Here is a 25,899-nt window from a genome sequence, read left to right as displayed (position 1 = left end):
TGGCTATGAAGAAGCAAAGCATATATCAACTCGGTTTTATTTTGTAGCCCTGTTTAAAATGGAACAACCCTGGAATATCTGTCCCATGGGAATTTCCAATATTGCAACATCTGTTTCTGTCAAGAATCAGGCTGAAAATTCTCCGTAACCATTGCTTTGTTTGCTTATGGAAAGAAAACTTTAATAAGAGTATCTCATTTGGAAATGTGGAAATATTGCTATCAATCTTTTTGTGGATGTTACAGCTTTGGGAGTGAGAGACCCATCCCCATCATACATCATGTGCCCTGGGGAGTTATTCTACTCCTGGAAGCAGAGCTCCCTAAATTAATCACATTCACTTTGCTCTCTCTCTCCTCACCACAGTAGTCTTCCTTCCCTCCGTGTTGTCCCTGCTTTCTGCCCCTGAAGTGGCAAAGGGGTGGTCTGGGTGTACAAGGAGAAGGGGCAGCTGTCTGTGGGGGAGTGGGAAAGGAGTAGAGGACGTGGTAGAGGAGCAAAGCAAGGGCTGGAAGCAGAGTACCCTCGCAGGTGCCAAGGAGAGGAAGAGCATTGTAGCTTCCCACAGGTATAGCTTTCATTTTAATTTTCCTGACAAGAGACAAGAAAAAACTGGATCTAGCAGAACCCCCTGCTTTGACACTAAAAATGTGTTTCATTTGAGGTACCTGACCACCTTTGCCATCAGAATACCAAGGTTTTGCTAGATGCATCTAGTGTTCCTGCCTGTAAGAGCTTTGAACATGTGGTCCAAGACACATCCAACTAAAGCAAAGTACTTGTGCACTTTACAAGAGCTCCCTCAGGGAGGGGATGATTTGGTGTGAGTAATTAATCCCCCTGCCAGATAGAAACCGAACAGCTCTGCCTTATGCAGCCGCAGCTGCAGGAGCCGAAAAACCAAAAACCTCCTTCATTTCCAGGGAGTTATCATGTTTTTCAGTTGTTCTTGGACACTAGCAATAGATATCACGCTTGTCTGTTCCAGCTGCACCCTCCCTGCTAAGGTCTGCACTTACTTAGGTGAAACAATAAGCTCCTCTTACATTTTCCGATGTTTTGCTCAATTTTGAGTGCATAATGTTTTGTCTTTTTCCTTGTAGTAACAGCACAACTTACCAGGTGACACACACTGTTGTTTATCTGCAGTGATCCCTTACATGTTGTTTTAATGACAGTTCAAAAAGGCAAGAGAGCTGCACAATGTTTAGCTAAAGACAGAGGAATGAAGAAGGAAGATATAATATGGAAAGAGTGACATGAAGTCATAAAAAAGTAGATGAAGGCAGAGGGATCAATTTGAGTGAAAAAAATCCTTTATCTTTCCTCTCCTTTTCCATTCCCAAATATGAATTACATGTAATTTTGCTTAATGCAATCCAAATTTCTTTTCATTTTGTTCCCCTATGGATTTTTCTACAAATCAAGGGCTGCTAAGTCAGAACAGAGCACTTTTCAGGACTCGAACCTCTTTCTCCTCTTGTGATTTAACCAGTCACCAGACTGAGATTTCTTATTTTCTATTCAGATTTGTCAAGCTGGACATTTTGTGAGACTTTTTGCTAAGTAGTGTAATTACGAGAGCTACGACTTTTGATTTTTCTGTGCAGAGAATTTTTTTTGTTTAAAGCTTTCTGCTAGATTTGGGAGTGTGTTTTATGATGTGACTGGCTGTTTATGCTTGTGCTCTCTCTTCTCTCCCTACTATTTTGAGATACCTTTTATGCTAACCACTATTTTACTGAGCACAGGTGGGTGTATATATACTTAGGCCACAGTTTTGTCAGTCAGCATAGGATGTTCCTGATACAGGTATCTATCATATACATAATGGCAACTACACTTGAGATAATCACAGGTGAAAGAAGCCCGCCATGAGGACTCAGAGATAAGAAATACAATATTGCTTCCAAGGATGGATTGACACCCACTGTTCGCTAAAAATTCGGTATTTTCTCTATGCCAGCGCAGGGGTAACATGAGGTGCTTTCTTTTGCTCTAGAACGGGCCAGGAATGGAAGCAGAACAGCCTTTTCTGTGGGTTCCAGTCCTATTTTGCACCCTCAGAAGCCATGGAAATTTCACTGCTGTTCAGTCAGATTTGGATAGGCACTAAAACTTTGCAGAGGCTGACTATTCAAAGAAATACTGAAGCTTTTCTTAATTAGGCCATTGCTTATTCTAAATATCTATAGGTAGAACAACTCATAAAATTGTAGATCTTTTTCCCCTAAAATGAAAGTGAAATTATATAACGTGTAAGAGAAGTATGTAGGAAAAAAAATTCTATTCCATTAAAATTTAAAAGGTTTTCACTGAAAAACAAGCAGTAAAACAGAGCTTCCTAAATTCTGCTTTTGAAAATGGATAGCTGAAAAGGCTATTTTATTCTTTTCTTGAACCTGTGAACACCTGTTAAAAAGAAAAGATGCAAATAAAACTATTTCATTTTCTTTTCCTTTTTTTTTTTTTGTATTTTAATTTTTCTTTTAAATAAACCATAGCTTCTGAGAACTATGGGACACTTTTCTGTTATGAGTCCAGCAAAGCTCTTGAACTTTAAAGCAGAACTTTACGGTGTGTAGCTGCAAATTCTTACAGTTAGCATTTTGGCAATCTCACATGCCTTCTGTTTTGTTTATGAAAAAGTTGAATGTAGTTGGCAACCTACACAAACAGCCTGCCTGCCTCCCTGGGAGAGGTTTCCGTACCACCTAGCTCCAGCATCTAGTTTAGACAGTGACTGCAGAGGCAGATCAGGGAGGGTTGCCCTTCTTCCTCTCACAGCTCCAGTGCACAGTCAGAGCAGGGTGACAGCCGCTCTCCCTTTCCCTGGGGCTCACGCCTCAGACAGACCCATGAGCTGGACTCACAACAGCCCCAGGCAGCAGGGTGCTCCCCCATGTTGCCAGGATGGGGGCAAGACCATCTCTCCGTAGTAGCAGATTTTGAGCTCTGGCCAGCCAGGAAGACAGAGCTTTTAGTGGCTGAGCCTATGAGACAAGGCACTAGCCTAAACTAGTCCAGCTCTCTTTGACACATGAGTTTGTTCTACAGAGCTATCAGAAATAAAAACTTCTGGTGGCTAAAATCAGCAGATATATCTCCAAATGATGTGACTGATCCACTACTCCCACAGGCAGTCCTTTTGAAGGCTGGTTCGTGATGTTATTATGCGGCTGCTTCTGGGATAAGACGTGTGCTTCAACAACTGCAAGTGAAATGACTGCCACAGATGCAGATACTGTGGACAATAAGCGATGTCTGCCTCTCTTGACATTTCCTTCCTGCAAAGTGAACGCCAGTGAACAGAGTATAGAAAGTTACAATAACCAGCCTTAAATTACTTCTCCTATTTCTCCTATCAGTGATCTGGTTTTCCCCCTGTCATGTTACATGCACGTATTAATCTGAAAACTATAGCCTGACCGGTAAAGAAACTCCTAGAGAGCTGGCAATTTTTTTTGTTGGTTTGAAAGGATTTATGAATTTATCTGTTCCAGGGATGTTCCATCATTCTCAAATGCCAAAGTTTTGAGTGAGTTATGGCCCTGAGGAGAGTGAAATGCAACTATTAATCATTGGCAGCAATGGGATATCCTCCATGGGCATCATATGCCATTGTCAGTAGATCACAGAACTGCTGTTGACCTTGAATGGAGCAAAGTAAAGGATAAAGGTCACCTTTATTTCATCTAAACAACAAAAGTTTTGAAAATGGCTTGTCATGAAAGCATTAAAGATCTGCTGCACAAAACCCTTCAGCTGAATGATACTGGCTTCCCTCACAGACTTTCTGATGATCAAAGTGATAGTAGAGGCACCTTAGAACTGAGTAGTACTGTAGAAACTGTAGCTAACACGCTAAGCTGAAAAGGCACTGTTTTTACATTCTTCTGTGTTTGTGTGGTCCTGTGACCTTCAGAAAAAGCTACTAAATGTTTGGGGTTTTTTTCTTCTGTCTCTTTTAATAGTAATAATAACACACAGAAGTACCTCACAGTCACAGGCACGTTTCAAGTGGAAGCAGCTGGAAACAAACCAAATAACCTATCTCTGGACACTCTAGAGCTGGCTTTAAATACCTGGGACTACCTTCTTTTTCCTTTTACACTTGAAATGTTATAGTCTTCCTTTTTCCATGGTGTCTTTGCATCCCCTTCAATTTCAACCAGTTGTCCTAAGCCTTTTCCCATAAATAAACTCTGGATACTTGTCTTCCTGTTTATCGTGGCCTTGGGCAGATCATGTGTGGCCACCTGAGCTTTCTCAAGCCTACCCCTCAACAATTTTATGAGGAGCTATTGACTATGTAGCCAGGCATCTTGGCCAATAGGAGAACATCCATCACCATGACAGTATTTTTTATATTCCAAATCTCTGCAACCCCAAGTTTACATTCCCACCTCCTCCCCCAAGTATAGAAGCTCATATCGTTCTTTCACTCTCAAAAAAAAAAACAAAAAACAAACCCAACAAAAAACCCCCACCAAATCCAAACCACAACTTTAATAATTCACAACAGCTTTAAATAGGCTTACTTTGTCTCCATCCTGCCTCAAAGTCTGCTGTTTGCTTATTTGTTTGTCTTTATATGCAGATGTGTAAACCACTCATTATATTTCTGAGGCTGAAGTGAAGACCTATACATGCAAACTGGAAACGGGCTGTATCATTTTAAACCTTGTGTTATGAACCAGTGGGAGGAGGTGAAGTCACCAACTCCTCATCCCCTGAGAAATCCTTAAGACCATATGTTCTGTAAACAGCTGTGCTGGTGCTCAGTGGAAGAATCCCTGGATAAACTCAGCCTATGCAGGACTCTGCTGTCCAGAAGGTCAGACTAGATGATCACGACTACCCGTACCATTCTTAACATTTGGGAACCAGCCCCCTACAAAGGCAAGAATGTACAAGCAGTCAAACTGTCAGTCAGGGCCTTCTGATAAAGTCAGCAGGTTCAATAAAACTGAACATTTCTGTGTACAATACTGCTACAATTGAATGCATTAAGATTTCAATTGCATTAAGTTTTGTGAGTGTGAATACTCATTACTTTAACTGGCAGTCATGTCACAGCAGCTGTATGCTGTGGATCTCCTTAGGCTGTATCAAAAATAGGTATTATGTGTCCTCATCTTCTTTGAGAACTAAGAAAAATCTGTTTAACTGACATGGTGGAAGGCTGTCAAGCTTTCAGTCAGTGCTTGTCTCCAGGTACCAGCCCTCCCCTTACAGTCCTGAAAGTGAGGTGGATGGAAACAACAGGTACTGATCATTTCAGAAACTCCTCCTCTGGAACTCTGGTAGGAATGATCCTACTAAACCTTAAGCAATGTCCACAGGTGCAGAAAGCACATGGCAGGATCAGAGTCTCTCTCTACCATTGCTTCTTCCCTTGGTAAGCTATTAAGCTATGATCTGTTAAGTGTCTCCTATCTTTTTCCTCTGGAACTTTTTCAATGGATTTTATCTCAGCAAGATCCAGCTTGCAAGAAACACTTGTACTTGTGAATAAACTGAAAAAAACATATCATGATACTTTGTACTGGGCTGCAACTGAGAGGGAAAAATATGAAAATGTTTACTTCCTTCTTGCTTGACTGTAGGGATGCTCTTTGTTAGCAATCCATTGGACTATTGTATCCATGGATATTTTGAGCACTGCAGACACATCTCTGCTTTTCAGCCTCCCTTCTGTGTGCTGTTATTGTGGAAGAGCTTTGGCCTAGATCTGTCTTTTTGGGTGTATTGTGGTCTGGGATGGTTAGTGGTTACCAGAGTCATTCATCAGTGTCTTCTCCTTTGCTGCCTCTGCTGGTGTTATTGATATGCCTGTGTCGAGGTCTCAAGTACCGAAATGCCAGCAGGGCTGCGGCTGAGACATTGCAGTATCAGGTTTCTCTTAAGAAATAATCACAGACTCAGTGCAGTAGTGCAGGGCTGGCCAGGGTTAGTGAGCACAAGTGGAGTGTAAAACAAGTGTTGATACTCACTGAGGGAAATGTTAAGGCATAGTGTGCTTGTGGCTGGGTGAGCAATCTTGGTACCAAAAGGCTCCCTACAACCACTGTGCTCATCCTCATGAATCTACTCTAATTTAAACCAAGATGAAAACAGCTGATGTATTTGGATTTTTGCAATCATCTTTCATGGCCGTACTGCCCTGTATACTATTCACCTTTATCTGAGTCATCCTGCGTCTGTGCTAAAATTTTCTTCCTCCCATCCTTAAAAGTACGTATTACTGACACCAGCCATCATCAAACTTACAATTTCTGCTTAGGTAAGGGGTTTGCATTTCAGTCAGGTTTCCTAGCTAGGTACACTTTTGTCATGCCTTAGTAAACTTTTGTGCAGGCAGCTGCAGTAGCCATTTGCTCTAGCAAGCCTTAAATCTTTTTTAGCCAATGCACAGAAACATGAAAGGCATGTACAGAGGCAACTCCACCTGTATAGGACTGTCTTATAACCAAGAATAGAGCCAGGTGTTTCTTCAACTCAAGGTAGCTGTCTCTTGAGTTTTATAAAGCATTTCCATTAGAGACTATTCTAGTTAGATACTTTTGCATATTGGTTAAAGCATTCTGAAGTCCTCAAAGTATTTGTCTAAAATAGTAGTGAGTTCCTGTGAAATAATGACCCTTTGCTTTCATCACATGGGTCTCCCTGAAGATGTCTATAGGTTCTTGAGGGGGATACACCTTGTAGTCTGAAAAGATTGCTTTGGGATAAAATATTATGCCAACAACTTTCTCAAACTGAGAGCAGCACAGAAATTGGTAATTTTGAAAATCTGTGTTTTCATGTGATTACAGGTTGCTCTCTTCAGAGACAAAAAAACTGTGGCATAATGTCACACAAAAATGACGAACACAGAAAGGAGGATAACTTCAGGAGGATAACTTCGGTGCGTTTGCTTTTGCATCTTATACAACCAGTCCCCGTCAGCAGAGCAAACCCAAGTTTGCTGAGCAATATGCAAAAGGCCAGTTGTAATGGGAGTGGGCTTTCCTCTCTTGAGGAATCAGGAACATGTTGGAAAGCAGTGGACAGAAAAACCCTGAACATGAGCAGTTTGAGAAAGAAAAAGCGATGCCATCTCTAAATCCTCTGTTGGGGACTGTGTGATAAGTGATCCATACAGATACACTCCTACAAGATAACCCTTTTTTTAGGCTGTACCATATGTTCAGGAGAAGCAATCACATTTGTCTTCATGCTGGAGGGAGGGTGGAGTGATTCATTCCATACCAAGGTAAAAAAAAAAAATAAAAAAAAGAAATCCACATAGCAGTGGATTCAGAAATATGTCTAGGAAATTTCTGGGACACTTGAGAATAAAGAGGCCAGTATCTGCATACAAACGCCGAGTGCACCTGAGGAAAAAAAGACCTAGGTGAAACCTGTGGCAGACCGACACGTATTTACACTATGGAGTGAGAAATAGAACAGGTGGTTACAAAAACAGATCGGTCCATTCACCTTTTCTATAGCACTGAAAAAAGTTGCCAGCATGGTCATTAAAATCCAGCTAATTTTCTGAAACATAGTTATGAAGTTTAGTCATGGCAGGATAAACTTTTTTCTACCACTTAGGTGTTTAAACCAATTAAACATTCTTCAATATTTCATTGAAATTTAATCACCGTGAGTCAGTTATACCTTCATTAGATGCCTAGTCACATGAATTTAGGTCCGGATTAATCTTTAACTTGTGGCTTATAGTCAGGCTAATATGGAAGAGAGAAAAACATGTGTTATGGGGAATCATTTGGCTCTGTCTGTAGTTTCTGTTGGCTAAGTTAATTTTAATCTGCCTACGAGGAACATTAGATAGTAACTTCTCCAAGTTATGTAAAAGGCAGCAGCTCGTAGAAGTTTTCTGCAGTGCCACAACTATCTCCACTTCATCCCTAAATGCAGCACTTCCCAACTACCAAGTAACAATCTGTGGCACTGTCACAGGGGAGCTAGTATTCCCCCAGTCAGGTCTAGGAAAAAGATTTGCACTGAACGTGGTGGGATAGTACAAATGCACACCTGCAAAGACAATGTGCACGTGGCCAGGAAAGGACAACACCCTAAATGTCTCTTCTGAAAGCAATCCTGAATCTTAAAGTGGATAAAAAGCCCTTAAGGGGCTTGGACACAGGATTTTTCTTACCTTTACAGTCTGTTGGGAAAAGCATAAGGAGAGAAACAAGGGTGTGTTCTGCTTGCAGTGTCTCCAGGAACTGTGGAAACAAAAGCATCTCCCAAGCAGACTTCAGGGACAAAAGACAGCTCTTGTTAGACCATTCCCAGTTTGCTTCTTTTGCTACATCTTTTGGTGGAGATGTGGGGATTCCTCTTACGGACACCTGGGTACGGGCCACACCCTCCCCTCCTGTTTTGTCAGTTACTGTTCAGCAGGTTTGCAGCTTCATTTCTTCTGCTGGTGACCCTCCCTCCTTCTGTCATTTTGGTGAGGCAGAGAAGTAAGTAAGGAAATTCAACTTAAAAGAAATATATAAATCCCTTCTCTCCAAAGCTGACTGACTTCCCCAGCAATAGGAAAGGTCACCTCATTACTCAAGATGCTCGTCTAGCCCTCATTCTCTCCTCAAGCAGAAGGATGGACACTGTACCTTGCTGAAGTCCTGGCACAGACTGATGGTTGTGCCTACCCAAATTCCACGTCATGTGGACAGCACTGTCTTTGCATGACCTAGAAAGGGGACTCAATCGTGGTTTAAAGAAGGGAACTTGGAGCCCAGCAGCTGCGTATCAAGTGGTGCAGAGGCAAGTTTAGGACTCCTTCCAGCCCAGCCCACTGCAGAGAAGCTGAAATCAGCAGTTCTGCTAGTGGAACACAGCTTTACGGGACTTCATGAGGGTGTAAAATGCTTGTCTACTTTATTCCCTTACTCATACACTGTGAGCTGCACTCCAGCACTTCTGGAGTGATCATTTATTTAGAAAAGAAGGGACCACGCTTTACTGAGTTCAACAGATTTTGCTCTTTCTTGACTGCAGGTGTAAGGAACTTTCCCAGGCCATACAGTGGTTAAGGAAGGACATGCTTAAGTTTCTTCTGAAGGATTACATTGGCTATTAGAGATGTTGAGTCAAATGTTCTTATTGATAACTGACATGGTAAATATAGGTATGGGAAAACATTCTAACTAGAACTAACATACCCTAGAATGCAGTGCTGGCTGTGCTCTCCAAGAAGCCTGAAATCTTATATTTCTATGTAATGATTTTTGGTTTTAGAGTATTTATTTTACCCTCCTTTCTAGAAATGATAGTCTGGCTTTTTACTCCTTAGTCTGTTCAGAGGGGTCACACTGAGGTTTTGATGCTGCTTGATGTTATGAATCAATGTTCAGTTCATATTTTTTTGCTCCTAAATATCAATGAACTTTTGGCAAATTTCTGCTGCTCCTCATTTTGACAGGCTGAGGACAGCATTCCTTTGTCTGATAGTAAAGGTGACAAATGATTTTGTATTGTGCAAGCAAGCAAAAATTGTGGGTTTAGTATCATTGTGTATTTGATTTGCATTTTATTCCATGTTCTCCTTTTTAACTCTCAGGGTCATTTTTGCGTGTCCTGCTTACTTATGCTATCTGGAGTTACAGCAGAAAAGCTCAGAAAAGATTTTCCAGGGTGAAGAAGAGAGAGTTATACAGGCTTTACACTTAAAACTCTGCAGAGCAGAGCAATCTGTTAGCCTCTCCCTTCATTACCCACTGCTTTGAAAGTTTTTCAAGCAAAGATAAAGAACAATCCATACTTTCATTTAATTTTCAACAGTTCAGGGTGCTCTTACACATGTGATTCCACAGTACTTATAGAATTTTTCAATGAAATCTTTCAAAAGTTGTTTTCTGTTATCTGCAATGACCTCGTTGGGATGCCTATAACATGTAGAAGCTTCTGTTTACTGGTGGACAATGAAATATCCACGACTGCAAAAACCTTCAGGTATGATGACTAATAATTAATCATGGTAAAGAAGTAACAAACCTGGCCGATCTGTCTTCATGTGAAAGCTTAGTATCTGCTGATCAGCTGCTCATTGTGTAAGTCTATTTGATCCTAAAACTATATTCAGCAAAACTGTGTAACTTAAGCTGTAAATGGGTAAATCTCAGGAGCCAAGTAAAACTTTAATCAACTGGAGAATTGAAATACGAGGAGAAATTCTAGTCTCTTCTTAATACACCATCAAAACTAAACAGATCAGTTGTGGGTCTCTGAAATAAAATAATACACCATATTCGAGCAGTCTTACATTTGTAATCTCATTTAATACATAACCTTGTTTAAAAGTAGGGTTTAACTCCTTTCCAAGTACTTACCAACCTGCTGTGTACTTTCCATGCATGAAAAGTAACATGAGGAGGGCCAAAAAGGTATTTGCAAAGCATATGGTTAGTACCTAGCAGAAGAAAATCAACACACACTGCTCATGCTTTCCTCTTTGCGATGTGTTCACTGCAGGGATGCACAGCCTGGGGTTCTGGACTGCTTATGTTCAGTTTTTGGGTCATGCCATTAGTCTATCAGATGAGTCATATCAGCTTCTTTCAGTTTTCTGGGTCTCATTTGCAACATGTAAGGAACTAGTAGACTGCTTTTTTATTACACTTTGTTCATGTTCTAGAAAGCTGTAGCACTTGCCTAAGCTCCTTCCAGGCAATAATATCATACTACAATTGGAATCTATCATAGACTTCTCCTTTTCTTCCTCCTGGGGTCAATATGAATTTAAACTTGTTTTCTTAGTGCATGGATTTTACCTTCCTTTTCAGTAATGTATTTGTCATACTTCACACAGTGTGGTTTTGGTCCAGGCTCAGCTTTGAAACAAACATGTATGTCTGGTTGCTGAGAAATGCTTTTATTTAATTTTGGTATCACAAACTGAAAGGATGTAACTGTGTTCTGGCCTTTCGTAAAGCACTCTTGACTTTCAACATCTCCATGTCTTTCTAGCCTATCTAGTCCTTCTAGCCTTCCTATTCCTTTGCTTTGTGTGCAATGCACAGGAAGTGGCAAAATGTCAAAGCTCTGCTTTAGGAAATTCCTTTATTACCTATCTGCTGCTTTTTCTTTTTCCTGTTTTTCCTTTTCCCCCTAGGAGATAATGCTTTTGACCATTAGTGATTTTTGTAGCCCATGTTCTCATTCTGCAATTGAAAAAAACATTTTTTTCCACAATGTTATTGCAAAACTCACCCTGAATCATCCTGGTTCTTTTTAACTTGTGCATTGTTGTGCACATTTCACAGAGAATTTTGTTGCAAAAGATTTTCTCCATCTTCTAACTCAGAATCTAAAAGCTTGATGGTTGATACTAAAAGTGTATTATTCAAACTTTCCCTTAGTGTTTTTCATTAAGTTTTCTTAATTTACAAGAAGCAAGCGATTCTACATGCATTTTAGATAGTAAAAAAGGTATTTCCATTGTTTGGTGAGAGGCTGGAGGGTTGGGTCCTCAATCTTACAGTTTTCCTGCTTGCCTTTCAACCTGCTTGTGATGGTAAAAATCTCTCCAAATAAACACCTTTTCATGTTTCTAAATTGTGCTTATGCTTTTTTCTGAATATAGATATACTCTAGCTGTATCTCTGGTGAGCTGATACTTCTTTAGCTCATTTTTGGTGAATTGGCAAATGCAGTTCTCCCTTCCTCTCCAATGGGAATTAAACTCATTTTTTCACCTTCTCACCTTTCGTGAGAAAGATGCTTGAGAGCCTGGTAGATAACATTTCGCAATCTCTTGAAACTATCCATAACAAGTTCAGTCACTGAGGCAGGGGAACAATTACATGATAGGTGATTAAACTTTTTAATACAGCATAAATTGTGTCTTAAACTGATGTTGAAACATTTTTTACACAGACTGATTTATCAGTGGATGCACAGTTTCTGTGGATGTAAGACCTGCTATTCACTCAATAAGATTCTTTCTTTTGGTTGGAATAGTTAGAATAGCCCTGTCAGCTGTTAGCTGGCACCACACTTCTCCCATCCATTTGTGACAGAAGAGTCTGAAACAACATGCTGGAGCCTGCTTTGGCCACTCAATTACAAAACACGGGTGACCATAACTTCAGGCAGTGCCTGGAGTTTTTGTCATTCCAGCACAACCTTCTGGAGATAAAATTAGCCTGTGTAATAGAACACAGAGTTTCTTCAGGATGTGTGAGTTGCAATCTAGCATAAGTGCTCTGAGTAGTAAGCATGAAAAACTGCTAGTAAGTCACTGAAGATCCTCCTCTTGACCTCAGCTCACATGTGCTCTTACAGAAAAACGGGATGGCCAGCTGTTAAGCACTATTGGATCCCAGTCAGCTCTCTTTGATCCTATCATTATAATTTGCACAGATTTCACTGCCTGGAAATAAATGGAAAGCCCCACTTGTAACTCTCAAGAAAGGACAGCACATAGCTGAATCTCACAGCTGTGTTCTGCCAGTAAAATAGCAGAACCCCTCTTGCAAATTAATTTCCTCTGAGCTTCTAAATGTGCTTATTACTTCTAATGTTGCTTCTCTTCTGGGAACCTCTGTTGGTATGGCAGGATGACCTTTTCTGGTGTAACTGTGCACCTCTGCCTATAAGAGTTCGAAATTACTTGAGTCAGGGAGAATAAGCATGGCACTTCAGCCAAATGTATGGGCCATTTGTCCATAAAAACCTGGGAAAAGAGTGTCCCAGGTCCCACACTTCATAACTTGAACACATGGATAACTTTTATCTCTTCCCATCTTTAGAAATGGAGTAATTGTAACATGTGGTTGCAACTACAAGTAGTATAACTTAGTGACTTCAGGTATTTTTTGTTTAAACTCAAATTTACTGTCTGGCTTTTTGAAACATTGCTGTGAATTGTGATAGCTTTCTAACTCTACATTAGCATGATACAGGGTGAAGTTATTAGTGTGGCTATTCATTGTTTCCATAAATACTTCAGCTTCACATTTACTAACAGAAATATTGTGTGGGCTTTCAATTACTCTGCTAATGAGTTTAAATATATTTTAGTTGGATTTGAATTAGAGTAAGGATTTTTTTCTAAGGCAGTTACTGTCTCAGGCATATTGAGGTGAAAGGTGTTCAGTCTGTAGCTGAATTGCTTGGGTGTCACTGCATTTATCTTTCGTGCTGTCAAAAGTTCCTAGAGTTGGTCTGCACTCCTTTTAAAGATAAAACTTAACAATCAGGGCACTAAATGCCTGCTGCTGTCATTTCCCTGTGAAAAAAATTGTAGCATAGATCAGGGAATCAGAGTCTAATTTTGTGTTGTCATACCAACATTAACCAAAATGAGGTTATCTCGGAGCAGTAGCTTGCACCTGGACAGCTGAACTGACCACCTTCATTGATTCAGGGCATTACGGGATGTTTCTGGTGGTCGTCATTCATCTAGAAGTGCCTCACCAGCTCTGCCTGCCTGTAGTTCCCTATTGTTTGCAAGAATCTGGCTGGCAATAATAGAGAGAGGAGCGTTTTTTCTTAGAGCAATGGGTAATGGAGGGGAGCAGAATACCTGGTACCATGGTTCCCTTTCCTCAGCCTTGTGCAATAACATCCCCCAGAAGCCTATGCTTTGTTCTGTCACCTGCTGAATGACTTCAGTGCATCCCCAGGGGACATCGTTCAGCAGCCTATCAGATATCACGAGGAATTTATATTCTCTGAGCTAGTAGTTTAATGTCTGGGTTATTTTTTTCCTTTCTCCTGTAGCACAGGGGATATATTCATTATCAGTATCTCCCTCACTCACTATCTTGTGACAGACATATCAATTGCTTTTGGCTCTGTTTTCTCTTCCCCACCTCCCATCCCACTTTTCCAAATGAGCAGAAAAAAGCATAAGCAAATTAGGAAATAATAATGAAATTATATGTACTATGTGTTTCACTTGACAAGACAGATTCTCTGAAGGGCAGCTAGATGCATGAGTGATGAGGAGACAAGATTCAGAAAAGCAGGAAGGGATTTGTGTTTAATAATAAATGTTCCATCTGAAGGCAAAATTATGATTGTATGTCATAAAACCCCCAAAAACTAATAAAATAAAAAATGCAGGAAATTATTCATGCTGGGTTGAGTTAGTGTTTACTGAGCAAGTCTGGCTACCTCCTGGTATTATCTGACATTTCCTTATGTTGGCATGACTGACAGAGGAATTACACCCTGTTGCTAATACTAACAACTATCTTTTTTCCCAGGACACCAGAAATACAACTGTCATTTTTTTGAGATGAGGGTCACAGTAGGTCTCAGTCTTTCTCAGATTCTTAGATTAAAAAACCTTGAATCAGGTGGCAAAAGACTGAGATATCGCACAGTAATATACTTGGTACTTTGTATTTGTTTTTTGATTCCTGAGGCTTTAGGATGATCTGAAGTTATATAGTCAAGGGCTTTTTTAGAAGTTTGAAGGGTCAGAAATTAATCTCCATTGTTAGCTTACTTTATTTTTAATATCATTTTAGATTCTACTTTCATTCCATGATTGCAGAAACTGGGGCTTTTGGGATAAAAACACAGCAAAAAATGACACCAGGATACACCATAAAACTTTCAAGGAAATTACAAAAGTTGGCAGCAGAGAAGAATGCCAAGTGTGCAGTCCAAATTTGTCAATTACATCCTTTTGCTCCCAGGCAATACATCATGTGTGACATTTTCACTTCAATTTAGATCTTTCTATTCTCCCTCCGATCTTTTTTTGCCTTTTTCTCCAGCCTCCTTAATATCTGTCCACTATCTGAACACTTTCTGCTGCCTTGATTCACTTCATTATCTTTCTAATTGTCTTGTTTTTGCTGAAAGACCTTCACCTATGTTTGAGCTGGTTTTGTGATCTTGGTCCCCATTCAGTGACCACCTGGACTTCTTCCATCATTTTGATGGTAGCCACATGCCTGATCATGCCCTGCCAAAGGCTGCTTTGTCTTTCTATCATTTTCTAATGCCCTAGCACTGTCAGAGCCACCAATGTTCATTATCCTCTTTTCTTCTTGCATTCTCTCTCACTTCAACCTTCTCCTCCTTTTTTTTTCCTTACCTGTCCTTAATGAAATAACACCTCATTACTATCTCTGTTGGGTAAGAAGCAAGGTCTGTGTACTGTTGAACTACATCCACCAGGCAATGAACTCCACCCTCCAATTACCCCCTCTTTTTACATGCTCTTTAACAAGTCTTCCTTCCATGTGTCACCATTGATACTTTCCCTTTCCTCTTTCTCTACCATCCTACTTTAATCCCATGGGGATGAAGGTGGACACTTCACCTGAGAAGTAGGACTCTATCAGACCTTTTTACAATACTTTTAAGGAAGATTAGCTGGATTCATCATTGTTTTAGAATTACCTGTGAAATTGGAACAAAGGAAAAAACCCAAAGATTTTAAAATAGGGAAAAAAAATATTGATGAAATAAATGAGCATTTTTGGCTTGAGATTTTCGTAAGTGAAAATTCAAGTGTTAACCTTTTCTGGATCAGTTTCTAGTTCTGAGAGCAATCAGAGTAATATTTTGCACTTCTGTGAATTCAACTTTGTGAAAGAGGAAGTTTGTTTCATACTAAGGCATTACTAGACAGGAAAGTTAGTGTGCTAACTAACTGGAATATGATTTTACAGGACACTAGCTATTTCACCCTGGCACCTCTCTTTGTTTTCCTTTTCCCCTCTTCATGACAAACTATAGTGCATGGTGACAATTCAGCACAACCATTGAGCAGTTGCTTCATAATGTCCAGGCTACAGCTGTGCTGACAAATTAATGAGAGCCCAGAAACATTCCCATGACCCAGAACCCCATCACCTATACTGCTAACATCTTGGTACAGTTCCTTGATGCTTTTTCCAGCATGGTTCAGGAGATAATATTCCAAGAGCTGGTTTTGATATATAGATTTAGCAGCGGAGTCATGGACCATTTCTTGTGAGGTGTCTGCCCTGGGACATGGCATGTAGACAAAGAATCTTACAGGAAGAGTTTGGGTTGAGCAGTTTAGGCACAGAAAATTCACACTCAGGCAATTAGGTGCTTTTTTTTTCTTTTTTTTTTTCTTTTTCCTGAGATACAAGCATTTAATAAATTAGCATGACTTTCCATTTTAAACTCCTAGCATTTACTTCAAAAGGAGAAATCATATTGCAATACAGATGGCATATGGCCCCGAATAGTACAAAAAAAAGGTCCATGAGAAAAGCAACACAGTCTAGCAGGTCAGTATAAAACTGAGTTTTGGGAGTTGCAAGTGCCTTCCCAAAGGAATTGAATGCTTGACAGTTCCCTGCAAGTTCTGTGATTAAAGCAGTTTCAGGCTAAAACTAGATGGTATCATACCCCTCTTTCGGTGGAAAAAAGGAACAGAATTGCCTAGACAATTAACCTAATCTGTCTTTTTTCTAATTTGTCTGTTTTGCATAACCACAGTATTAACCAGAAGTTCACTCCTCCTAATCCCCAGTGCTACAAAGAAGAAAAGAACCCATTTGTATATTGCAGTGTAATCATAATATCTACTAATTTCCTTCCATACACTACAGGCCTCTTTTGAAAAGAGATTGCTGGCATTATCCCCATTTTATAAATGAGGAGACTTACAGTACAGCAAAATGATTTCTCAGGAACTGAGAGTTACTGATAAAGTAGAGCCTGATATCAGTGTAACTGATAAAATAGAGAATAAAAATCACATCTCCTAAATTCTCATCACAGTTCACTCCCTGCAAGCTTCAGTGCTCACTTGCATCTGGGATTATGAGTAAAGTCTGCAGCAACCCTTTTTCTCCTGCATTTCTAAGTAATTTATTTTCTAATTTTCTTAATATCACCACACACTGAAGTGAATAATTAATTACAAAATTGCTTGCTTTCCGTATGTTGTGTCGACAAGGACATCACAAGGACTTTTTAGTGGAGATGGTAGAAAATAAAGTTGACTTCAAAGAAGGGTGCTAGCACTATCCTTCCATTGTTTTTAAAAAAAGAGTCTCATGGTCTTATTTTGGTGCTTTCACAAAATGAGACCTAAAACTCCATGGATTGAAGGGGATGTATTATTTGCAAAAGCCCTGGAAACTTTCATCTCAGCTTCATAGCCCTTCATCACACATAAACTCTCATAGGAGCATCTGTCTATTGCTGTTCTATTTCAGATGCTTATGCCATGCCCTAATCCTAGCCATAGGTCTCCTCCTCTTCCAATAAGTGATGCTGTTGTGCCAAAGGGCAAGGGAAGAGGTGTTTTTTTTTTAAATTAAGAAGGTCAGTTGTAAGACTTCTATGCTCATTTCATTCCTTAGAGGCAAGATTTGTAGAGAGGTCAGAACCATGTTCTTATATGAATAGTTTTCCTTGGGGCATTTGACCTTCAGATAGGATTCAGAAACTAGCTTAAGAATCAGGTAATAAAATCCTGGGACTAATGTTAAGGAGATTTGCCTGCTCTTTCTACCCCAAAGAAAATAAACCAGAGGAGAAAGACAGAAATTGCTGCTTTTTATGTGTCTGGACAGTGAAATTTCCATAAGAAGATTTTCAGATTTCTTGTTGTTCTAGCTGGGATGACATTTACACTTACAGTGTTAACATATTTGAGTATTTGTTTGCTTTCCCAGTCCTCACTGTTCCCAGGCTCCTTTAACTGTAAACATTAAAACCTATCATAGCCTATCATCAGTTTAAAAATAAGCAAATGTTTTGCTAGTTGATCTCATCTTGTAGTTAGTCAACTGTTAGTCTTTTTTTTCCTTATAGTATCAAACTCAGATCTCTATTCCTTTTCCGTGATAAGAAGCATTTCTACAAGATCACACTGCCCTGTGTGATCAGGTGCAGGCTGAAGAGCAGGTGGACACTATTAGGCTCTTGCCTCAAGATACTGCTGTATGTTTGCTATCTGAGGGCTAACAAGTGAGCACTAGGATCTTCTGAGTTTCAAAAGCTAACAACTTTCAAAAGCTGTGTTTGATCTCCAGTGAACCATGCTATAGATTCTTTCTACCTGAAACCAACTTTCTGTGTTAAGCTAATGAATTGACTGAGCAAAGCCTTGCAGGATCTCTGACTAGACACAGTTTAAATGGCCCCTTTCAGATTTGTGGCAACTCCTAGCTATTGAGCTCCAATGACAGGGCATGCTGGTCCATAACTGAGGGTGCTGGACATACAAAGCAGCCATGAAGATACTGCCCCTGTTAGGCAGCAAAGCAAAGATTGAAGTGGCATCTTGTAGCTACCCGTGTTGGGGACAATCAAAAAGTCATCAATAGCCCAGAGTGAAAATGTGTCTTCATCGATTTTAGGTGCAGGCAACGCTAAGAGATGTCATCCATCATAGCTGACTGGCAGTGTGTTTGGGGAGGGTGAACTAAAGCACGGAGGAATGCCAAAATACTCTTACAATTTGGCAACTTCGTGAAAACAAGATCATCTTCCCTGCAAGCTAGAAAACTGAGTTTGAGATTAATTACTTAACTCCTAGTACTCTTGAAATCGGGTGCTTATTCCTATGCTCAGCTGTTCTTTAACAATAACATTAATTTGAATACTTTACAAGAACATTTGAAGTTTATTTATGGAAACATCCAAAATTCTTCATTTTAGATGTATATGGAGAGTTGATTGCTTTTTCCGTAATTGGGATTGCAACTGTGATCTTTTATAAAGCTATTATTAGTCCCAATATTATCACAGCTGTAGCTTCCAGGACTGATTGAGTTTAGAAATGACTCAGTTTCTTCTAAAGGCTAAGATGAGCTTTTATGGCAAGTTTCAATACAGTTAACCTGGCAGAGCTTTAGGAGTGGTTATGGCCTCACTGCTGTACATTTAAAAATAGACTGGCTTTACATTTTATGTCACTAGCACTACCTGCCAGTCTGTGAGATATTCCAGGCAGTAGCATTTCCCTGGAAGCTTAAGTGTAATCATATTTGAAGAAAACAAGTTGTAAATGATTGAAGTTAATCAGTGTTCACTCTGTATAAATTGGCATAGTGTGTTGGGCTGAAGGAATGTATTTCCAAATACATAAGATACGTACAGAGCTATATACTATGTAAACCCAGTTGTTTGCTGTTCGCTTGGAGACTATATAGAGGTCTCTGTTTCATCAGTGCAAAGCAAAATGAACCGCTCTTACAGATGGTGCTATAGATCTGTTTTTTGAGAGTTATGACACAAGTTCAGATCCACTTTATAGGGCTGACTATTCTTTCTGCTAACAGTGCTACTTGTTTGTAATGAGGTTTCACAGCAAAATAATTTCTGAATGACTTATGCACTGCAGAATTTTTTAAGCACATGGCTGTGAGTGATGGTGGAAAGTGGAGTATAGATAGCACTAGGTGATACAGAAGGAGGTATGAAACAACTGGTGAAAGTGTTCAAGAGTTTGAAGATCCTACATTTGAAGATCAGTAGTATTCCGTTATTCCATATATCATCCTTGGTGTGTGCATATAAAACTCCTTGAACAACTGAACAGAGTGCAGGCATTGCCCCAGCCGCTGTGGTGTGTTGTTCCCAGAGCCACAGGGACAGGAGAACAATTAGAAATTGCTTAAGACCAACCATTTTGACTCTTTTAGCAACTGTATCTGGAATTTTCCAGGAGGGCTGCTTTATGACCTCTCAGCTCATTCTGAATAGCTCATCTATGTCTGTGCAAAACGTCTCCATTAGGATGATAATAGAATCACAGCATCTCAAATATAGCATTGTGTAAATGTGCCAGGTGATGTTTATATTCCAGGTGTCTCTCATGAATATTTCTTTTCCTTACAGAGTTTTTGGTGGTTTTGTTTGCTTTTTAAAAAGGAGCCACATCCTCACCTGTGGCCAGACTGAAGGGTTGTGTAAGTGGCGTGAATGCGTAAATGCAAAGATGATCAGAAGCTCATCTTTGCAGTGCCTTGACGTTGCTGCTTCTCTGTGCAGGCCTGTTCCCTCCCACTGCACAGAAGGGCCTCTGCAGGGCCGCAGTTAATGCTAGCTGTGATGGTGATTTGAGGCTGAGAGAGCCTGGCACTCTCACAAGGAGTATGCCTTTTACCTCTGGCCAGCCCTTACCGTCCCAATTACAGTCACACCAGCTTGCTGTGTGGTGTTAGTGCCTGCAGGGCTTCCTCGTTGCTGGTGCTAAAGAATTGCAGCTCTAAGTCAGAACGGGCTGGTTTTAATTTCAGCTTTTTTCTCTCACTCAAGTCTGTTATGTGGAAGTAAAAAGAAATATGCATGGGGTATCTCTTTGGTTTTATTCTTGGCTACCCACCAGGCACTGAATCGGGGATTCTCCACTGTATTCCGCCGATGTGCTGCAATTTTCACCAGTTTGAAGAGGGGCTAGGCCATGTGCATTCTCATTTGCTAATTTTTAATGCTAGTGATGCTCTATTGCATGAGTTCAAATGACTGCTTAAGTTTTATGGCAGCAAGGAATAATATCCATAAATGACCAAACTGGAGCTCAGCTTGGGCCTAGGTAATTGGTTTTTGAAAGTGGATTTCTGCTGGAGTAGAGTTACATATTTTAAAGAATCCTTCTTGTTTCCATCCCTGCATCTTCCTACCTCTCCTCACACTTCCACAGCCCATACTGCCAATGCCAGTATTTCTTTCTCACTCACACAGAGAAAGGTGGTTGCAAGAAGAAATTTCTGGCAAAGTAGATGATAGCTGCATTTCTAGGAGATATTTTCCACAGTGGGGAGTAGGAGGATGGGGAAAGTAGGTGGGAGAGTGGAGAAAGAGAGAGAAGTGGTTGCCTGCCTTGCATTCTCAGGAAATGAGAGAACTGAATGTAGCCCCTTGTCTTCACAAAGTAAGCAGCCTGCTGATGTTAGACAGTGAATGTTCAGGCACCCGTGAAGCAATGTGGCAGCTGCCAGGTTCAGACTCAGCAAGCGCAAGGGTCATTTGCACACGCAGAAAAAACTGCTCTTTGTAGGCACATATTTTTATTCTGAGTTATTTGTTCAGGTTTGAATATATTTAAGATTAGGACAGATGCAAGTGAGGAGAAAAAAACTCCAGACTAGTTTGGTCTGCTTTTTCTTATTCCCTTTATTTCACACTTGAGAGATGGCCCTCAAAACTTGTGTGTGCCTGAATGCTGGGATGTTGGACCTGCAGGAGCTGGGAAGCTTGAATGCTTGTTTGAATTTTATGGCTCTAACTTCTCTCTGCCAGTACCCAGAACAGTAAACACCACACTGTTCTTATGTCTGTTCTCCTCTCTTTTTCCTTACTGTCAAGAATAACCAATTTTTTTCTTTTTTTTTCTCCTTTTTTGTTTGAAGGATGATTCCAGCTACAAACAAAGCCTTTGTTGTAAACAACCTTGTTTCCGGAACAGGCTATGACCTCTGTGTCCTGGCAATGTGGGATGACACGGCCACGACCCTTACTGCCACCAATATTGTGGGATGTGCCCAGTTCTTCACCAAAGAAGACTACCCTCAGTGCCAGTCGATGCACAGTCAGTTCCTGGGTGGGACCATGATTCTCATCATTGGAGGCATCATTGTAGCAACCCTGCTGGTATTCATTGTAATACTCATGGTCCGTTATAAGGTCTGCAACAATTCCCAAGGAAAGATGTCTAACGTCAGCAATGTCTACTCACAGACAAATGGAGCACAACCAGTTCAGAATGGAGTCTTGCCCCAGGTCAACCCCAAAGTGGTGGTGAGAAATGAACTTATGGAGTTTAACTGTCAGTCTGCGCGGAGCAGCATCTCCTCTTCCTCCAGCTCCGCAAACAGCCGTGACTGTGATGACTATAGCCTCCAAAGTGAACAGGGCACATTGTCCAGTAAGTGGAGGCCTCCTTCCAGGTCAAAACACAACATTGACCGGCTAATGGGAGCTTTTGCCTCCCTGGAACTGAAATGTCAGAAAAAGGAGGAGATGACAGACTCCAGAACTTCCACGGTGGCCCGCCACTCAGACAAAGAGCCATTGCTGGGCCAGCCAGAGTCAAAATTTCGCAGCCTCCTCACGTTGCCTCTGGAGGGCAAAACTAAACGTAGCCATTCTTTTGACATGGGGGACTTCGCCACATCTCAGTGTTGCACCTACCCAAAAAAGATAACAAACATTTGGACAAAGAGGAGCCTCTCGGTGAACGGCATGCTTTTGCAGTATGATGACAATGACCTAACAGGGGCAAAAGGGACTTTTGGGAGCTCAGAGTGGGTAATGGAAAGCACAGTGTAAATATCAGTGTCTCCCTGCTCCTCTTCTACCCTTATGATATAAAGTGTTGGTTTGCTGCAGGGCCACGCATTTAGGAAGAGAGGGGAGGAAACATTTTCAGTTGTACTGGCCAAAAAGATAGGTAAACAAATAAGTAACAGGGATACTAAAAGGGAAGAAAGGTGATGAAATGTGAATAGGCACGTATGGCACCATTCTTGTCTGGCCCCAACTAAACCATGCCTGAATGTTTCAAGGAATTTACTAGTTGTATTTAGCACTGCTTTCCAAAACTTACTCAGACTCTTGGTGAACGACCACACAAGATTAAACAGGGAGTATGAAAAGGGGGTTAACAGCACAAATATAATTTTATAGGATTTGTTGTTTGTTCGTTGTTTTTTTTTTAAAGGGCAACTCTTTCTTTTCTTTTAGCCATGGAAATACACTTCTGTGGATATAAGATTGGTGCTAGGATATATCTGGTTGTCATTGCAAGTGACTTTCTGAAAAGTGCAGGCAGGGCATCCACAGGGACAGATTAGAGCAAATTGTTCAGCATAATCTCATGGTGGTAACGTGACAACTGGGAAAACAATACCTGTTATCGAGTGGGCTTTTGGTTGGGATTTAATGGCTTCTGTTCTGTTTTGCCTCGTTACTGCTTTTAAGTTGTTTTGTGCCCACAGCAGAAAGTATGTTTCCATGCATTTTTTGGTTGTGTTTTCAGTCTCATCTAATACCTCAGATGAAAAGGAGGATATGTACAAAGGTCAAATTTCTGATGTACTGTATAACCCACCTCCAATACGACCCTTTATATACTAGGAAAAACTAAATCTAGGGGCTAATAAAAAAATCATCCTCTTTCTTCCATCTTCTTCATAGCCTGCCCTTGTCAAAGGCAGATTACAGCAGCTAATGATATCTGTACGGGTGTTGCTATCAAAGATCGGAAAAGTAGTAATCAAGGTTTCCTATTAAAGGAAAAAGAAAGGGAAAACAAAGGTAGCTCCCGTGAACTCTCCACATTATGAATACCAATGGCTTCTGACAAATGTCACACTGTCACTACGTTCAACTGACAAAGAAAACACAGACTTTCACCCTATTGTGACAAAAGTGCTGTCTGTGCAGTCGCCATGACATGGCTTAACTGTATCAGCAGCAGCACAGGAAATGTAAGGTTTTGTGTATTTTGAGGGGTTGGATAAGTTCCCAACTAGCCATGGAAACCGAGTTAAATTTGGGTGTCTAGAGCAGGGCATCTCTGGTGGGTTCCCTGCATTACAGATAGCCCTTCCCCAGTCCCTGGCGTACTCCTGCCCCCCTGTCTCTCACCCTCACTAAGGTACTTGCTAGGAACAGGAGCTCTTTAGGGCTTCTAAACTGATTCTTAGACTCATTTTTGGGGAGCATTGCTGTGGTTGTGGAAATGCTCATGGGCCACCAAGCTGACTTCATTGTCCTTAACAACTTTATTGTGATTTCCAGCATTCTGATGGCTACTGCAACTGTCCTTTCCTTTGTTTGTTTATTTGTTGGCTCCCAATGATCAGCTGCTGGGAACCATTCTGAAATTGCACACTGTTACTATGATTTTGTAAAAGACGTGGAGAAAGGTTGCAAGGCACAGAGAAAATAACACATGAAAAACCTATGTATATTTTTTTTTAAAGGTGCAGAGATATATTGTGACATGGCTGTGTACTTGATCTTGTATTTGTCACGTTTCCTACTTGGAGTTTTAGAAAATGACATCCCTGTGATCAGAATATTTTTTCCTTTATTTTCTTTTTCTTTTTTTTTTTTTTTGCTACAAAATGTACAGTAAAAAACATTCTTGGGGAAAAGTACCTGCTTTTCATTTATTTGTTGTTCTGTGGTCTGCTTTGAAACCTAAGTAAGGAGCTGTAATTATTTTTTAAATCATCTTGAAAATACAAATGTTTGCCTTCTCTTTCCCTCAAACTATCTCTGACTTCAGGATTTTAGGTATAAGGTAGGAATGAAGAAATACATACTTTTTGGAACGCATGAGAAAAGATCTTCTGAAACAGGCATTTCACCTCTTTTTCTGTGGTTACATTTATACAGATCTATATCAGTAATGTGTTTTAAAACCTGATCCAAAATTTGCAGAAATAAGAGGAAGCCTTTTTAGGCTTAGGACCTGACTTTGTAGGTTTCTGCTCAGATTATTGCTCACTGCCAACATTAAATACTCAAAAGAGATCTAGTCAAAGTTTGTTTGCAACATCTTTCACAGTCACTGGTTTTCTCATGCTTTCCAAGAGGAATGACACCTCTAGTGCCAGAATCTACACCATCCAACTGTCCAGATGGCATCTTCATATTAACCCTTAATAACATTTATATTTTTGTTGTACTGAAGACTTTTAGAGATATTGCTTTCTTTTCCATGTTACACTGTGGTGCATTTGGACTTTTTTATTATGTTCATGCTTCACTCTGAACATGACATATGGGTTGTTTTTAATTTGGCTATTGAGTTCATCATCAATATTAGTAGCATATGCAGCTGTGAATTTTCAAAAGCAATATCCTGTAGTATTTTCTTTTTTAAAAAGGAAAACATATCTCTCACTTTCTCACACAGGATTAGAGGAAGTAAGCCAACAGATGCTGTTTTAAAATAGTGGATAGTTGCCAAAGAACCCAGGTAATAAAGTCCACAACCTAACAGCTGCATATTTTACTGTTAATTATGATTTTAATTCATTTAGCTTTAATGAATGAGGCTCAATCCCCATCAGCAAATTTGCAAATACTGAGCAAAATGAAACAAGCTCACAGCATTTGGGAAGAAAAGGACTCAGTGACTCATAGGTGAGGCAGGGAGCCCCACACTGAGCCAGCAAGTGGCCAGCCCTGAGAGAGGGATGGAGCCAGCCCAGTGTGGTGGTGCTAGTGCCTGGGTACCTGCTGGGTTGTGATCATCCTTCAAGTGCCACCAAACACTGCCCTGCTTATACAGCCGGCCAAGCAGACCTCTGAAATTATCCTGTGGCTTCCCCCTTACTACAGAATCACAGAACAGTTAGGGCTGGAAGGGACCTCTGGAGATCATCTAGTCCAACACCTCTGCTAAAGCAGGTTTGCCTACAGCAGGTTGAACAGACTCACATCCAGGTGGGTTTTGAATGTCTCCAGAGAAGGAGGCTCCACAGCCTCTCTGGGCAGCCTGTGCCAGTGCTCTGTCACCCTCAAGGTAAAAAGGTTCTGCCTCATATTGAGGAGTTTGAGAGAGGTATGGCTGGATGTGTACTTCAGCCTCTGGAGGAAGGTGAAACAGCACAGCCAGTAGACTCTGACTGACAGTAAAGCCTTGTTGTAGCTTTACTTGTGTTGCAGCACTGATGTAGGGAGGTGAGTCTGACTGGCCTGTAGTTGTCTGGGTCCTCTTTCTTGCCCTTTTTGAAAGCTACAGTGTCATTGGCTTTTCTCCTGTTCTCTGGGATTTTTCAAGGATGATGGAGAATGGCTGGCTGCCATCTCCCTCAGGATTTGGGAGTGCACCCTGTTGGGGCCCATGGATCTGTGGGTGCCAGGCTTAAGTGATCTTTAACCCGATCCTCCTCAACCCAGGGAAAATATTCCTTTCTCCAGACTTCCTCTCTTTCCGCCAAGGTCTGGGATTCCTGAAAGCTGCCC

General features: G+C 40.7%; 1 protein-coding gene across 8 annotated transcripts in view; it reads left to right on the top strand.

The window, feature by feature from the left end:
• Nucleotides 1–24,067, top strand: part of LRFN2 (leucine rich repeat and fibronectin type III domain containing 2) — a 160,839-nt gene extending 136,772 nt beyond the window's left edge. For 5 of the 8 annotated variants that reach the window (XM_027801198.2, XM_027801197.2, XM_027801196.2 and 2 more), the window contains one exon: nucleotides 21,327–24,067. In XM_027801198.2, coding sequence (XP_027656999.1) covers nucleotides 21,327–22,245 — 919 coding nt within the window. In that variant the 3' untranslated portion in view covers nucleotides 22,246–24,067. The remainder of the gene's footprint in view (nucleotides 1–21,326) is intronic. The other 3 variants (XR_008735001.1, XM_027801199.2, XM_027801200.2) reach the window with 3 other exon arrangements.
• Nucleotides 24,068–25,899: the final 1,832 nt, after the last annotated feature.

This window comes from Falco cherrug, chromosome 13 (assembly GCF_023634085.1).
Source record: "Falco cherrug isolate bFalChe1 chromosome 13, bFalChe1.pri, whole genome shotgun sequence".
Taxonomy (NCBI): domain Eukaryota; kingdom Metazoa; phylum Chordata; class Aves; order Falconiformes; family Falconidae; genus Falco; species Falco cherrug.
Note: the sequence above shows the minus strand (reverse complement) of the source record. Positions and strands in the feature narration are given on the sequence as shown.